General features: G+C 53.3%; 7 protein-coding genes across 7 annotated transcripts; 3 read left to right on the top strand and 4 right to left on the bottom strand.

The window, feature by feature from the left end:
* Positions 1 to 93: 93 nt before the first annotated feature.
* ACET3X_001682 (uncharacterized protein) lies at positions 94 to 968 on the bottom strand (the record flags this gene model as incomplete). The annotated part of the gene is made up of 3 exons (XM_069447000.1): positions 94 to 247; positions 303 to 639; positions 704 to 968. The coding sequence occupies 3 exons, from the start codon at positions 966 to 968 to the stop codon at positions 94 to 96; spliced, it is 756 nt and encodes a 251-aa protein (XP_069311924.1).
* A 467-nt stretch (positions 969 to 1,435) lies between these two features.
* ACET3X_001681 (uncharacterized protein) lies at positions 1,436 to 2,502 on the bottom strand (the record flags this gene model as incomplete). Its single annotated transcript, XM_069446999.1, has 2 exons — positions 1,436 to 1,965; positions 2,016 to 2,502. 2 exons carry the CDS (start codon positions 2,500 to 2,502, stop codon positions 1,436 to 1,438), a joined length of 1,017 nt encoding a protein of 338 aa, XP_069311923.1.
* Positions 2,503 to 3,037: 535 nt separating this feature from the next.
* On the top strand, positions 3,038 to 6,262 carry ACET3X_001680 (uncharacterized protein; the record flags this gene model as incomplete). The annotated part of the gene is made up of 5 exons (XM_069446998.1): positions 3,038 to 3,225; positions 3,291 to 5,218; positions 5,314 to 5,784; positions 5,830 to 5,892; positions 5,946 to 6,262. 5 exons carry the CDS (start codon positions 3,038 to 3,040, stop codon positions 6,260 to 6,262), a joined length of 2,967 nt encoding a protein of 988 aa, XP_069311922.1.
* Positions 6,263 to 6,454: 192 nt separating this feature from the next.
* On the bottom strand, positions 6,455 to 7,766 carry ACET3X_001679 (uncharacterized protein; the record flags this gene model as incomplete). Its single annotated transcript, XM_069446997.1, has 3 exons — positions 6,455 to 6,492; positions 6,545 to 7,104; positions 7,153 to 7,766. 3 exons carry the CDS (start codon positions 7,764 to 7,766, stop codon positions 6,455 to 6,457), a joined length of 1,212 nt encoding a protein of 403 aa, XP_069311921.1.
* Positions 7,767 to 8,431: 665 nt separating this feature from the next.
* Positions 8,432 to 11,257, top strand: ACET3X_001678 (uncharacterized protein). The gene is made up of 4 exons (XM_069446996.1): positions 8,432 to 8,841; positions 8,898 to 9,124; positions 9,174 to 9,843; positions 9,892 to 11,257. Exons 1-4 carry the CDS (start codon positions 8,585 to 8,587, stop codon positions 10,979 to 10,981), a joined length of 2,244 nt encoding a protein of 747 aa, XP_069311920.1. The 5' UTR covers positions 8,432 to 8,584; the 3' UTR covers positions 10,982 to 11,257.
* Positions 11,258 to 11,808: 551 nt separating this feature from the next.
* On the top strand, positions 11,809 to 12,449 carry ACET3X_001677 (uncharacterized protein; the record flags this gene model as incomplete). The annotated part of the gene is made up of 3 exons (XM_069446995.1): positions 11,809 to 11,960; positions 12,013 to 12,131; positions 12,184 to 12,449. The coding sequence occupies 3 exons, from the start codon at positions 11,809 to 11,811 to the stop codon at positions 12,447 to 12,449; spliced, it is 537 nt and encodes a 178-aa protein (XP_069311919.1).
* A 61-nt stretch (positions 12,450 to 12,510) lies between these two features.
* On the bottom strand, positions 12,511 to 14,634 carry ACET3X_001676 (uncharacterized protein; the record flags this gene model as incomplete). The annotated part of the gene is made up of 4 exons (XM_069446993.1): positions 12,511 to 13,692; positions 13,741 to 14,150; positions 14,200 to 14,534; positions 14,585 to 14,634. 4 exons carry the CDS (start codon positions 14,632 to 14,634, stop codon positions 12,511 to 12,513), a joined length of 1,977 nt encoding a protein of 658 aa, XP_069311918.1.
* Between the last annotated feature and the right edge of the window lie 97 nt (positions 14,635 to 14,731).

Raw genomic sequence — 14,731 nt, 5'->3', positions numbered from 1 at the left:
TTATTCACTTGCGCCGTACCGGCGTGCGACATGATACAGATTTTCGGCGTCCATGTTCGCCAGCAGTGAGCATGGCGATCAGCCTCTCCTTTTTCAGACCAGAGTAAACACGGAATCCCCTACTTGAAGCTTCAGTTCCACTTTGATTTCCAGGACAGTGTATCCTTTTGCCTTATTTTTCGTTGTCGGTGGCGTTGTTGAACCTTCGTTGTCTGCGGTAAGATCGGTGGCGGGCGAGTGCGGGTGTCTTGCAAAGGAAGTCAGTATGGATAGAGGCCAAACTTGGGTTTCTGCCAACTCACGCTTGCTTCGCTTTCTTCGCTGCCCTCTCCTTGTCCTCGAGTTCTTTGAGGCTTTGTGCCTTGCGTTTTTGTTCTGATTCTCCTCCTATGGGCGCGGGTATCGAGCTCGTCCCAGCCTCAACAGCGTTCTGTTGCCTCAGTCTTGCCCTGACATCCTCTAGCACTCTCCCAACTATATTTTCTTTTACCCCTCTGTTGGGATTGGTCTTGTCGTCATCGGGGCCAGTGTACACCAGCCGCGCCTTTCCAGTTGCCAGCAGCTTGCGTCGCAGTTCATCCGCGTGCTCTGATGTTGTGAACTTCAACCAGTCTCCATTCAGGTAGATGCGATACTTATCTAAGAAGTGTTAGCTTCTGTGATTCATTGAAAACTAGTTTCCAGGCTGAATCATGTAACTTACCCTTGTGCCACTGGTGGTCATCAGGCATCCCCGCCGCCACCATACTCCCAAGCCGTCTTGCTTCCATCGCATCGGTTGTCTCCATGATCGTCTTGAACGTTATGGGACAACGGAACAGTTTTGCTTTGGCGGCGTTGATATACTGCTCGCGGCTCTCGAAGTTCTTGTCTGCATGCCTGAAACGGCTCACGTATTCGGGACTCAGGTATCCGTTGCTTCCGTCGCTCGTGTTGAATTCAATGGTCTCGGGTTGCTTGTCGCCCATCTTGGGTTGCTTTGTGGCTGGGATGGTGTAGAGTGGAAGGAAGATTGCAAGAGAGTATGGGTTTATATATCCTGCTAGTGGGTTGGTGGATCCAGCCTTCTTGGTCTCTTACCTCGCAAATCACCTTCACCTGTTACCGTGCAGAACCTGAGGCCATTCTAGCAGGAGAAGACGGAAGGTGAGAGATAAGGGTGAGCCTTGCGGCTTGTCGTCTGGTACCGTAGATTTGACTATACTCTATCGTCACCAAAAAATCACACTCCTGCCGTATACTGAGTATTTACACAACAGTGGAGAAATTGGCTCACAACCGCCTGGAGCACTTCACAGAGTCATGATCTTTCGTGTAGGAGCCTCACGGTATTGCGAGGACCTTTAGGCACCCTTTTCGTCATGCTGCCCTGAACTGAGGTCTTGCATCGAATATAAACGTGAAGTCAATTCGTATCATTTGAGACCAATGCCGTTCAGACTCCTCCACCCCAACCCAATACTAGATACAGTACTAGTCCCAATACTACATCCCAGCCCAAAGCCTTGACTGCATACCCGCCGCCTCCTAAGGATCCCAAAACACCACCGAGTGTGAGATCCTTCCTCAACATTGCAGCATTTGCTACCGCGAAGCCCCCAGACACTGTGATGCACTTGACGACATCTGCGTCCCTCAGACTCATGGTTGAGGAGTACGGGAGTAACAGAACAGCGCGTGTTAGAAGAATCAGTAAGCTGAAGACAGAATTAGATCGTAGAGCCGGAAGAGCGAGGAGAGCCGCATTGAGAAGGATGTTCGGAATTTGCAGCGTTGCTATTGGGCTGCGGCGCTTGGGTGCTGAGCCGGGGTTAGTTGCGCCGCTTGCAGCTGATGTCGGAGCTATATCTGGAGACGAAAGATGCAGCTGGATAAGGAAAAGCGAGACCGTGAAGGAAATGGGTAGGGTCTGGCCGAGCAGGATGTACGTGCGCATCGTAGACGTGTCGTATCGGCGTGCTCTTGCTGAATGTACGTTAGCCCACCCTCGGCTTTTCAGTCTGTGAAATGCCTACCCTTCTGCCCCATGTATATGTTCCAGAACCACGTCGCCAGAATCGCAGCCTGAGTCCATACCGCATTCGGCGCGTCTTTGACCAGATCCTGAGCAAAATCTTGGAACAGGGTCGATCCTAGCATCCACCTCTTCAATTTTTCTAGGCTGACATTACTGAAGCTGCGGCTCTGGTCTCCACTCCATTCCAGGTAGTGTGTAATCAGGAACATGAGCATGTGGTAGGATAACGTTGCGAAGCTTATGGAAGCGATGAACGCGTAAATCTTAATGTGACGCGCTCGCGTGGCCTTTGCTGTATCGAGTTTTCCATTATCTGCCGTGCTGGACGCGTTAAATATGATTGTGTATTGAGAATACAGCGAGTAGGTAATCGTAACGGTCGCGTAAAGTGCTGCGACGATGTAGGAAAGGAAGATGGCGGTGCCAATGTAGCTGTTCGGTGGTGTGGCATAGTATGCCAACGCGTCATAACCGGGGATATCCATTCTGATCGTCGAGATCGGTTATAAGGTTTTGAGAATTAGAGAGGAACATTTGCGATATGCGAGCTGTACCGGTATATATTGTCGTAGCCAGAGAGGTCTCAAAAGTGTGCGATGATGCCTGACGTCATGACACACCCGCTGTCAGAGAACTGTTTGACAGGCACGAGAACTCGGCTGTGCGCTCTGCGTTACCACCCACCGGCTTGTCTGCAGCCATCGATGCTCAACACCATAACTCGAGGCCAGGCATCCAGCAGTGTCTATAGTGGTGCTGACCCCACAATTTATGACTCATGCACAACGAGTACCAATGATATCACGTGATCTGCAATAGGGGGCCTAGGTTACTATCTGGGTACCTACTTATGTAGATGCAGTGGGGATGGCGTCCACAGTTACTGCCAAGATATATCAGGCAGCAGCTGACATAAGGTATAACAGAGGCTTGTCGTCCGTTGTCTAACCAAATCACGTCTGGATACTTTTTCATCCCACTCAATCTCTGCCAGACCAGAGCATAGACACACCGACAATCATGCCCTCTCGCTTCAGCTCTTCTCATCATGTCTGTGGCTGTTACGTGTTCCAACCCGAGACATCTGAGCGGATTTACCTTCCTCAGGTGAAACTTGATGCTCATACGACCATACTTTCAACGGCTGCCCGCACCGTCCTGACGCAGACGTTCGTCAACCGTTCGAGAGAAGCGTTGGATGAGATCCGGTTCGTGTCTGCTCATAGCCGAGATGCACGCTACATGAGCAAGCTCGCTTATTAACGTTACACAGATACGCGTTTCCGTTATTCGACGGCGTGAGCGTTGTTGAGTTCTTCTGCCAGATCGGCGAGCGCACCATCTACGGCCTGGTCAAGGAGAAGAATGAGGCCAGGAAGACCTACGAGGAAGCCAAGGAGCGCGGCGAAAGCGCAGCGCTGCTTGAACAGCTGCCTGACGCGGCGGATGTTTTCACAACTGCTATCAGTAATATTCCAGTAGACGCGTCCGTACATGTATCCGTCAAGTACGTCCAGGAGTTGAAGCACGATGCCGAAGTCGATGGTGTACGTCTTACCATCCCCTCTTCGATTTCACCCCGTTACGGAAACTACCCAGGCAAGCTCCAAGAAACGTCAGCAAAGATCGACTCCAAAGGGATCTCGATAACCGTGGATGTGAATATGGCGCAGGGCATTCCCATCAAAAAGGTCATCTCCCCATCACATCCCATTGAAGTTACCCTCGGATCGTTGTCGACTAGCACCACCGACGAAGATACCTCAATTTCGAAAGGCTCTGCCACCCTCGCTTTGGGCACCACCGAGCTAGACAAGGACTTTGTCTTGCAGGTGGTTGCAAAAGACGTTGGTGTACCCCAGGCGATCCTCGAAACACACCCAACACTCCCCAACCGGCGCGCTTTGATGACGACATTGGTGCCAAAATTCAATCTCAAGTCGCAAAAGCCCGAACTAGTCTTCATCGCAGATCGTTCGGGCAGCATGGAAAACCACATTCTTACTCTGAAATCGGCACTCAAAGTTTTCTTAAAGTCGATCCCCATTGGCTGTTCGTTCAACATCTGCTCCTTCGGGAGCCATTACAGATTTCTTTGGCCAAAGAGCCGCATGTATGACCAGGATACACTCGCGGAGGCTATCCAGCATGTCGAAACGTTTTGGGCAGATTTTGGCGGGACAGAGACTCTCACTGCGGTAGAGGCCTGTTTTGAAGCTCGCAACACTGGACTCCAGACTGAGTTTATGCTACTTACCGACGGCGATATATGGGCCCAAGAGGAATTGTTCAAATACATCTCCACGAACACGAAGAGTGGCGACGTACGTGTGTTCCCTATTGGAATCGGCGGTGGCGTCTCCAGTGCGCTCGTCGAAGGCGTTGCGAGAGCAGGGAGGGGTTTTGCTCAGATGGTGGCCGACAGCGAGAAGCTCGACAGTAAGATCGTCCGCATGCTCAAGGGTGCACTCACACCCCATATCAAAGACTACCGTCTCGAAATCAAGTATGAAGACGACAGCGTCGAATCCGTTGCCGACAGCCTCCGCGTTCAACTCAATATTGCAGAAGAGGAGAAGGAAGAAAGCAAAGCCGCAGTCGCCGAAGCGAAGCCAATCTCTCTCTACGATCCTGACGTCCAAGAAGAGCATCCCAAGGATGGTGAGCCCAAGGACATGTTCGCAGGCCTACCGGAACTCAAGCGTCCGACCCTTCTGCAAACACCTCATGAGATACCACCACTCTTCCCGTTCAACCGGACTTGCGTCTACCTTCTCATGTCTCCAGGGTCATCGCATCTGCAGCCAAAGAGCGTGGTACTCAGGGGCACCTCACCTCAAGGCCCGCTAGAGCTCGAGATCCCAGTCGAAGTGCGGAAAGACCCCGACCAGATGATCCATCAGTTGGCGGCGCGCAAAGCCATACAAGAACTCGAGGAAGGCCATGGTTGGCTGTCAGAAGCTACCGTTGATGATGCGGGCGTGCTGGTCAAAGACAAACACAGCGCTCAGTTTCCTCTGCTCCAGAGACGCGAGGCTGTGCGTCTCGGAGTCGAGTTCCAGGTCGGCGGCAAATATTGCTCTTTTGTAGCCGTGGAAGCCAACGAGGTCCAAATCGCCAAGACGCGGAAGAAAGCGCTAGAAGTCATGCTAAACCGGGATGAAAAGACAAAAGATAATGACTGGGAGATGGTAGGAGACGGTAAGTACGCTTCCTCGCCGGGGTTTCCATCGCTGATATTGAGTCCCATAAAGAAGCTAAGCTGCCATCAGCGGATGAACAGATGCTCGGTGAAGAATCAGACTCGTCGGACGATGATGTCGTACAGTCTTCATCCAAAGTATTAGCCTCAGTCTTGTCGTACTCCAAGCAATCCTCTGCACAGGGAAGTCAGCGAACCCGTAGGGTTCGTCCGCAGCTCGCCAGTAAAGCAGCTCGTAAGTCTGCCCCACCTACAACTGGAGGTGTCAAGAAGCCTCCACGCAAGAGACGCTCGACTTCTACAAGGGATCCTTGGACCACGAAGAAGCGTAGGAGGACTAACAAGACCGCAGCATCGTCGGGCGGTTACACAGCGTACGGTGCGCCCTCTCCTGGAGCACAGGGTGGTGGCTTTAAAAGAAAAGGTTTGGGTCTAGGCGGCGCGATGCGTCACCGGAGAGTTGCACCTCAAGCTGAAACTGATGTTGACGCGATCGATATGGAAGTGGAGGAGGAAGACCTGGATCTTGACCTTGTGAACGGTCCCGAGTCTCCCCTAGAACCAGGTAAGAAACTACGTAATCGTACGCAGAATCGTGTTAAGAGATCAGGGTACTCGCCAGTGTCCCCGTCTTCACCCCACAGCAAAAGGCAGAAAATTGAGCAAGAGAGTGGTGGGAAAAACGCTGCCCACGCCCGCTCTACCAACGTACTGACATACTCCCAGGCACCCTTCTTCAACGGCTCATCGCGCGTCAGTCTTTTGAAGGCAGTTGGGCAGCTATCGACAAGCTCCCTTGCGATGAGATGAAGCTTGATTATGATGCTGCTAGCAAAGCCATCGCCAAGCTCACCGAAGCAAATGCTGAGCAGGTCTTGGCGACCGCGACCGTAGTTCTGTTTCTGGAGAAAAAGATGCAGGATGAAGAAGAAACTTGGGAGCTGATTGTTGAAAAGGCGCGCGCGTGGCTTGAGAACGAAGTAGCGAAGGACGTCCTCGCTCAGGTGTGGCAGTTGGCCAAGGATATCGTTGGGGAGAACTGAGTGAAGCGATATGTCTCGATGATGAAAGAGATGGCCTGTAGTGAAAGCGTCTACGCGAAGATTGCAATGGAAGGAACGAAATCACATGTGTGATTGAAACTATATCGTCGCCCTGGGCACGAGCGAACGATACATGCGCTCAATCATCAACAATGTCAGTTTCGCATAGCAATGAATTGGAATCCATGTCATTCAATAGTCTATGGTCTTTTTGATCGCATCGTAAACCCCTGTGGACGTCAGCAAAAGAGAGCACATACACACGAATACGTCGCGACTTACTGGTAACATCCGGGATGACAAACTGCTCAAACATGAGCCCGGTATGCGTAGCCCACCCTGTGACCCTCTTCACAGGCGCCTCTAGTCTGAGAAACGCCTTCTCTTGGATGGTCGCAGCAACCTCGGCGCCGACACCGGCATTCATCATGCTCTCGTGCACTACAATCGCTCTTCCCGTCTTCTTGACGCTTTCGAGGACCGTCTCTCGGTCCCAGGGGTATATCGTCCGGAGATCTATCAGCTCGACGCTGCACCCAAAGTCCTTCTCTGCGGCTGCTATGGCTGCTGAGCAAGTGTATAGAGGTGTGCCGTACGAGACGATCGTCACATCCTTGCCCGTCTTGAGGACTTCAGCCTTGTCCAGTGGGAGGTAGAAGGCGTCGACAGGGACGTGCTCGACGGCAGCGCGATACAATATCTTGGGCTCCATGAAGACGACAGGGTCCTGGCACCGTATCGCAGAAAGGAGGAGTCCTTTGGCCTGAACGGGCGAGCGGGGTATTACGACGCGCAGACCGGGCGTGTGGGTGAAGAGGGCTTCTGGGGATTGCGTGTGGTAGCTGGTGACGTGTCAGTAGAATCCCCAGGTAGACGTTCTGGTGTCTTACAGAGCGCCGTGTCCGACACTGCCTGATGGCATGCGGATGACGAGCCCTCCACAGTTCACGCCAGTGCTCCCCGACCGGTACCTGTACTTGGCCGCCTCGTTGTGTATTTGGTCAAAGGCCGGGAAGACATAGTCGGCGAACTGCACTTCGGCCACAGGCTTCATGCCCTCTGCAGCTGCTCCTATAGCAAACCCTACAAGCCCCTGCTCGCTCAAGGGGGTGTTGAAGACGCGTTCTGTGCCAAAGTCTCCGGCCAGGTTCATCGTACACCGGAACACACCCCCAAACTGCACGTCTTCTCCAAACACCATGACGCGCTCGTCCGTCTGCAGGGCATATCGCAGGGCTTCATTGATGGCGGTGTAGAGGTTTATGCGCTTGGTCTGGCCCTTTTGTATGTCTGCAGGAAACTCGGGGTTCGAGAGGGACGACTTGGCGGTGTGGTTGAGGATGGGCGTTGTATCGTACTCTACTGTACCGTTGAGGCGTGCGCCAGGTGCTGCAGCCGAATACTGTCTGCGCTGGAGATGGTGTTGACAGCGGGGTCGAAGTGGTGCTTGAGGGCGAAGGAGATAGCGCGACAATGCGCGGATTGAAGGCGTTCTAGCGGCCATGTCTACAGAAATGAAAGCGACGAGTTTATCCAAAGCCCGCGAAAACATACATGCAATAAGGACATGCTGGGCACAAACATGTGAGCCGACGGTTGTGCGGGTGTATGTCGCGGCTACCTACGGCTCTCCAGGTTTCAACGTTGCGGAGTTAAGCGAGCATGCGCCCGGAGAGGAAGGTGACGGCACGTGACTGAGGCGGTGCCAAGGCCAGCGCTGCTGCACAATGACGATGGGTGCTGATGGTTCCCACGGCAGGTGGAGACTAGCGTACGCATCTTTCGATATTTTGTGGTTGTCCTCTCTGGTCGTTGCTGGCGGTCAATATACGTGTGCAGTGTATGTGAGGAAGGTCACCCAACAGGGCTGGGTGCATGACTGTGGAAGCACGGCACAGTGTTGTGCTTGGCGCCTTGCCGTGAGACTGGGGAAAGCAATTCGAGACTAGTACGATGAAGCTCGATCCCGGACATGTTGATGTCGGCCCCTCGAGCACGCCGGCGACGCGCACGCATTCGGTGTGTAGGGGGAGATGTCGTCGAGTGACGTCATGGCAGACTGCTGGTGCACGTGGGAGCATTGTCTGTGATGAAAGGGCAGAGACGTCGCGCATTCACGATACGCGCGCCTTTGTCCACTTTGAGGCTGTATGTTACGTCCAGTCTAGACGGACTGGCCGTGCGCAGACCCACCAAACCGCTGCTTCCGCATCATTATTTGCGCGCCCACCACCAACCTGGAATCCCTCCTCCTTCGCCTGAATCATCTCCTCCCGACGGAGACTTTCTTCATCTCTCCGCACTCGGGTGCTTGCCCTGGCCATGAGTGCCTCTGCCTCTCGCGCTGCCACCAATGGCTCTTCGCTGCGCATGGCTCGACTCGCCTTCCTCGGCCTCTTCCACGCCTTCGCGCCCATAGTGAGCGCGTTGCCCATGCCCTTTGGCCATGTGGTGAGGACCTTCAGGGACGCCGACGAGGACCTCCCCAAGGACTCTAGCGACCCGCAGCTCTGGCTCTTTCTGGGTATCGCTGTCGCGCTTGTTTTGGCCGGTGGTGTGTTTGCGGGTCTGACCATTGCGTGAGTACATGACGGTCCCGCCATTGTGCCACAACGCGCTAACAGCTACCGTACAGCTTGATGGGCCAGGACGAGATCTATCTCCAGGTTCTTGCCTCGTCCGGCGAGAAGCACGAACGCAAGAACGCGAAGAGGGTCTTGAAGCTGCTGGAGCGAGGCAAGCACTGGGTCCTAGTGACGCTACTCCTGAGTAACGTCATCACAAACGAGACGCTTCCCATTGTGCTCGACAGGTCGCTCGGCGGGGGATGGCCTGCCGTCGTCAGCTCCACTGTCCTTATTGGTGCGCGCATCCACTTTCAGCTGCTCTGATCACGTCTAACCAGTCTCAGTCATCTTCGGCGAAGTCGTGCCCCAGTCCATATGTGTGCGCTACGGCCTGCCAATTGGCGCTGCCATGGCACCCATCGTTCTCGGTCTCATGTACATCATGGGCATAATCGCCTGGCCGACTGCCAAGCTCCTCGATTACCTCCTCGGCGAAGACCACGGCACCGTTTACAAAAAGGGCGGGTTGAAGACGCTCGTCAGCCTGCACCAGTCGCTCGGACTTGAGCATGAACGTCTGAACGAAGACGAAGTCACCATCATCACCGCTGTGCTGGATCTCAAGGCCAAGGCCGTCGGCAACATCATGACGCCGATGAAGGACGTCTTCACCATGTCGTCTGACACCATTCTGGACGAGAAGATGATGGACAACATCCTGTCTGCTGGCTACTCCCGTATCCCCATCCACACACCCGAAAACGAGAACAACTTCGTTGGTATGCTCCTAGTCAAGATGCTCATCACCTACGACCCAGAGGATGCTCTGCGTGTGCGCGATTTCGCTTTGGCTACCCTTCCTGAAACGCGTCCCGAGACGAGCTGCTTGGACATTCTCAACTTCTTCCAAGAGGGCAAGTCCCACATGGTGCTTGTCTCGGAATTTCCAGCTGAGGCTCGCGGCGCCGTGGGTGTCGTCACGCTCGAAGACGTTATCGAAGAACTGATTGGAGAGTAAGTAGTGGAAGCTCCCCAACTTTAAATCGTTACTAACACGACTAGGGAAATCATTGACGAATCCGACGTCTTCATCGATGTTCACAAAGCAATCCGCCGCATGGCTCCCGCCCCTCGTGCCCGCGTTCCTCGGGGCAAGGTCGTCACCGACATTTCTCGCAAGCCGTCAGAAGCACAAGCTGTAGACACCGCATCAGACTCGGAACCGAACGGCAAAACAGCTCTGCGCAAGACGTCTTTGCCCGAGATGCCCGAAGGCCACCCCAAGCCCTCCTTCCTGCTCCGTCGCCGCAGCAGCGGCAGCAAGGGAGGTGTCTCTCCGCTTCGCACCGATGATCCAACCATCATACAGCACCTCAAGCATCTCGGTCCTTCCAACGTTGCCGCCAGGCCCAAACAGACCCGCATCAACACAGTCAAGATCAAGCCCGGCCAGACAAACCAGACACCCGACATACCCAAGACGATACCAGAGGACGCTCAGGCTCCAACCGAAGCAACGCAAACCAAGGGTGTGATAACCCAGGACTCCCATGCACCCGAAGGTGGCATTGGCGAAGGCTTGCTAGCCTCGGCGGGTCGCGAAGCCAGTGACGGCGTTCACAGTGTAGCAGTGGGATACGGCACCATGGCTCCAAGTGGCGATCGCATGTCCTGGAAATCAGGCCGCTCTGGTACACGGGAACATGAAGAGCCCATGTCTCCCAAGGGTAGTGCCAACGGAAACGATGAGAACACCCATTTACTTGTTGACAATCGCAACAAGGAAAACGGCAGTTCAAGAGGACGGTCGCACTCCGTCAGTACCATCGCCTCTCTACGTTCCCTCCGCTCGCGTTCGCCCAGTCCGTTGAAGAAGCGACATACCGCCCGAAGCGGTAGCATCTCTGAGAATGTCGTGGACTTTAACGGTATCAAGAAGGTCGTCTTGGAGACCACGAGTTCCAGTGACTCCGAGGACAAGGCCGGTGGTAGCCAAGCCGATGGTCACGATGACCAAAAGCATTCGGAAGCCGAGTCATCGCATGTAGGAGGCAAAGGGTCGAGCAAGAAGAAGAGGAAGAAGCGAGGCAAGAAGAAGAAGGGTGGCGCTGGAGACAGCAGCGAGTCACAACCTCTGCTTGGTGACAGGTAACCCTACTACTCGTCCAGAGTACGTTGTTAATGTGCTCTCTACAGAGGTTTTGAGCGAAATCAGTGCAAATGCGAGAGCGAAGCTTCTGAATCATTTCGAGTCTGGCAAAAGTAATCGGCATGCATCGGCGTCTTCTTGTTCGTCTTGATAGTTCAAATGGGGAACGTATGAGAATCATGGGTATTGTTAGCATAGGATATATTCTCGCGACTGTATTATAAAAAGGTGTCGTTTTGGACGATGGGTCGTCGTGTGGGGAGCTTGGAATATATTAGTGTAAGCTCATATACCTGACTTTGTTTCTTACGCACGGCAGATTCCCTGCTAACGGACTATTGAGGTGCGCTTACGTGAAGGGACGACGCAAAGTTGAAGATGAGAAATTCCCAAGCCGTGAATGTTTTAGTCATCCAAACGTGAAGGCGTGTGCTTGTTTGCAACAAGGTTTTGTAGTGGTGTATTCCCTGCCATACAAGAGAACGACCGAACGATCCCCTGTAGTTGCTAGGTAGAATGCTTGATTTTCCCCTCATATGGCATGGGCATAAGATCGAGATGCGATTTCCCCAGATCTCGCTTCTCTAGCGGCGGGAGTTCCTTGCGCTAGAATCCACCATGTTGGCTGGATGCAAACGTCATGACTATGGTAGCCGTGAATTTGGCCGCGAGGACGTCACAGCTGTCATAGCTCCAGTTTTCTTTTGACAGAGCTTGTGCGAGGAATGTGATTGAGCTCTTGTCGCTTCAAACATATCACTGCCATTGACCTTTACTTTCAAGCTCAATTTCTACGATATCTCAACTCCCCATCAATAGCTCTCTATACAATGGCTAGCCGAACCTTTACACCAATGCTCCGCCAGGCTGTCCGCGTCTCGCAGCGGAATGCCATGGCGGCACCCTGTCGTCGCTTCCTAAACACCGAGACAGCACCGAGCCTTTACACTACAAAGGCTCACGTTGTTGGCGCAAGGACAGGGTATGCTGAACAATACATTCATATACAGAACATCCTGCTGACGCGTTTTCAGACATGTCGACGGCGAGAACCTCAAGATCGACCTGACAATGGCCAAAGCCCTTGGCGGCGCCGGAGACGCTGGAAAGACGAACCCAGAGGAGCTCTTCGCAGCTGGCTACGGTGCATGCTGTACGTCTTTGTCCCCTGTTCGTTTTGAGCAACCTGACTGACGTGAATCAAGTCCAATCCGCGATGAACGCCGTTGCACCCACCCTCGGCGTAAAAATGCCCACCAAGACTGAAGATTCCATTGTCGAATCGACCGTAGAGCTTGTTGGCAGCATGAAGGACCTAGACATGGGACTGCGCGTCCAGCTCCTCGTCAAGGTTCGCGGACTAGCGAAGGAGGACCTGGAGAAGGTTGTGTACAAGGCGAGGCAGGTTTGCCCGTACAGCAGGGCGACCAAGGATAACGTGTACACCACTGTCCGGTGCGAGACCATGTAAAAAACTCACGACATGATACAATTGCGTCGAGATACTGTAAAGAATGTATTAATAACGCTGTTCAGAGACGGTTCTCTTGCGTAGTCTCGATAACAGCAGCTAACATGCCTTCCGCAACATCTTCCCCATCTTCTGCTTCCGTGACCCATGTTACTCGGCCGCTCCGTGGACTACGTACTTCGAGCTCCATCTTCATCTGCTGCACTACGCAGATTACGTCTCCTTCTTTTACTACGTCTCCCTCGTCGATCAGGACCTCGACGAGCTTCCCAGGGAACGGGATACTGATATGCGATGGATCAGACGGGTTGCCACGTCGATGATGCGACGTGGCTGCTGAAGCGCTGGCGGATGTTGAGGAGAGGGTTATGGTATATGGTGTTGTTTGAGGAGTGGCCGAGGAAGTGCTAGGAGGCGATGTGAAGAGCAGTTCCGCACTTAGTGAGGTTGGGAAATCGTTTCGTAGGACGCGTGTCAGCTCGAGGTGATGGGGCGGTGGCTTCTCGTTTGCGTGGGCGGTGGGGGAAGATATGGCTATGGACCATGCGTCGCCTTTTCGGAACAGAGTGTTGGCTGTCGAGACTGATGCAGTTGAAGAGGATGTCGCGATTTCAGAGTCAAGAGCATGGGGGCGGGCTTCAGCGATGCGTTGGCTTGATCGAAGCAGTTCTTCTTGCTTGCTTTCTAGCCATTGTGTATCACATTGACCATCTAGAAAATCCGAGTGTGCGACGATGGCTTTCAGCATGTCGAGATTTGTCTTGACTCCTGCGATGCGCGTATCATTCAAGGCCCTCTGCGCTTTACGGACCGCGTCTTTCCACGATGACGCTGTCACGATGACCTTAGCGATCAGGCTGTCGAAATCTGCCGACACCACAGCAAGTCGACCACTGATGAGGTGTGTGTCGACCCTAATGCCGTTGCCTGAAGGGAATTGGAAAGATGTGATCTTGCCAATCGACAGTGACCAGTCGCTCTGAACATTCTCTGCAGTGATGCGCAGCTGGATGGATTGCACAGAGGGCGGGACTTCTAGGCTTTGCTGGGCTGCTGGTAGGCCACACTCGTCCAGGGAAGCACCTTGCGCGAGTAGCAGTTGTGCTTTGACGATGTCGGTCATGGAAATGGACTCAGTTATTGTGTGCTCGACCTGCAATCGTGGATTGACCTCGAGAAAGTAGTGCTCTTTGGTTGCTGGGTTCACAAGAAACTCAAAAGTACCAAGTGAGAGGTATTGTGTCTATACATAGATTAGCGGAGTAGCTTCAGGGCAGACGGTGGTACTAACATGTCTGGCCATTCTCAACGCATCTTCAATCACCTCCGCAACCAGCTTGCGATCGGGCACTACACTCGGTGCCAGCTCAATGACCTTTTGGTATCGTCTCTGAATGCTGCACTCGCGTTCCCAGAGATGCGTTACGTTTCCGCTACCGTCTCCAATGATCTGGATCTCGATGTGTCGAAAACCATCTACTGCAGCTCTCTCAGCAAATACCTGCTTAGAAGGGCTCTCTTCAACTGCTCTTTTGAACAAAGTAGGGAGCTGGTCTTTGCTGCGGATCAGGCGGATACCTCGCCCGCCGCCTCCATCGACTGCTTTGACCATGATAGGGAAACCCACTCGTGATGCAAAGCTCTGGACGTCTTCGACATTATTAGTCGGTTGCTGGAGAGCGGGACACACGGGCACATTGCCTGTTCTGAAGTTAGTAATCTCGTAAGCTGAATCTCTCGCATGTCCTACATTGTTCGGCAAGCTGTCTCGCCTTGAGCTTGTCTCCAGTACTGCTCAAGATACCCCATCCGGGACCGACCACTACAGCACCGGCTTCTTCCCAGGCTCTCTTCGAAAAGTCTTCCGACTCGGACAGGAATCCATACCCTGGATGCACAGCATCGATTTCGTGTTGCTTGATGATGTCGATAAGACCATCAATGCTCATAAAGGTTGAGGCTGATGGTAGCTTGATGGCATGGTTCGCTCGTACAGCGTGTGAATCGTCGCCTGATACGTAGATTGCATATGTCTCAATTTCAAGTTCACGAGCTGAAGAGATGATACGCGTTGCTATTTCTCCTCTGCGAGATAGATATTAGCCTAGCTTTCATGATTCAAGATCGCTACTGACCTATTGGCGATGAGGAGTCGCTTTATGGGTCTCCGCGGTGGTTGCGTCATGTTCAGTCACCACCAAGGATATGGACTATTTAATAGTTGTCCAGTGGAGTCGCTCGATGTCGGTTTACGTCTGCGAGACGAGTCGAAAGGGCGAGTG

The sequence above is a fragment of the Alternaria dauci genome, chromosome 1, assembly GCF_042100115.1.
Source record: "Alternaria dauci strain A2016 chromosome 1, whole genome shotgun sequence".
NCBI lineage: Eukaryota > Fungi > Ascomycota > Dothideomycetes > Pleosporales > Pleosporaceae > Alternaria > Alternaria dauci.
Note: the sequence above shows the minus strand (reverse complement) of the source record. Positions and strands in the feature narration are given on the sequence as shown.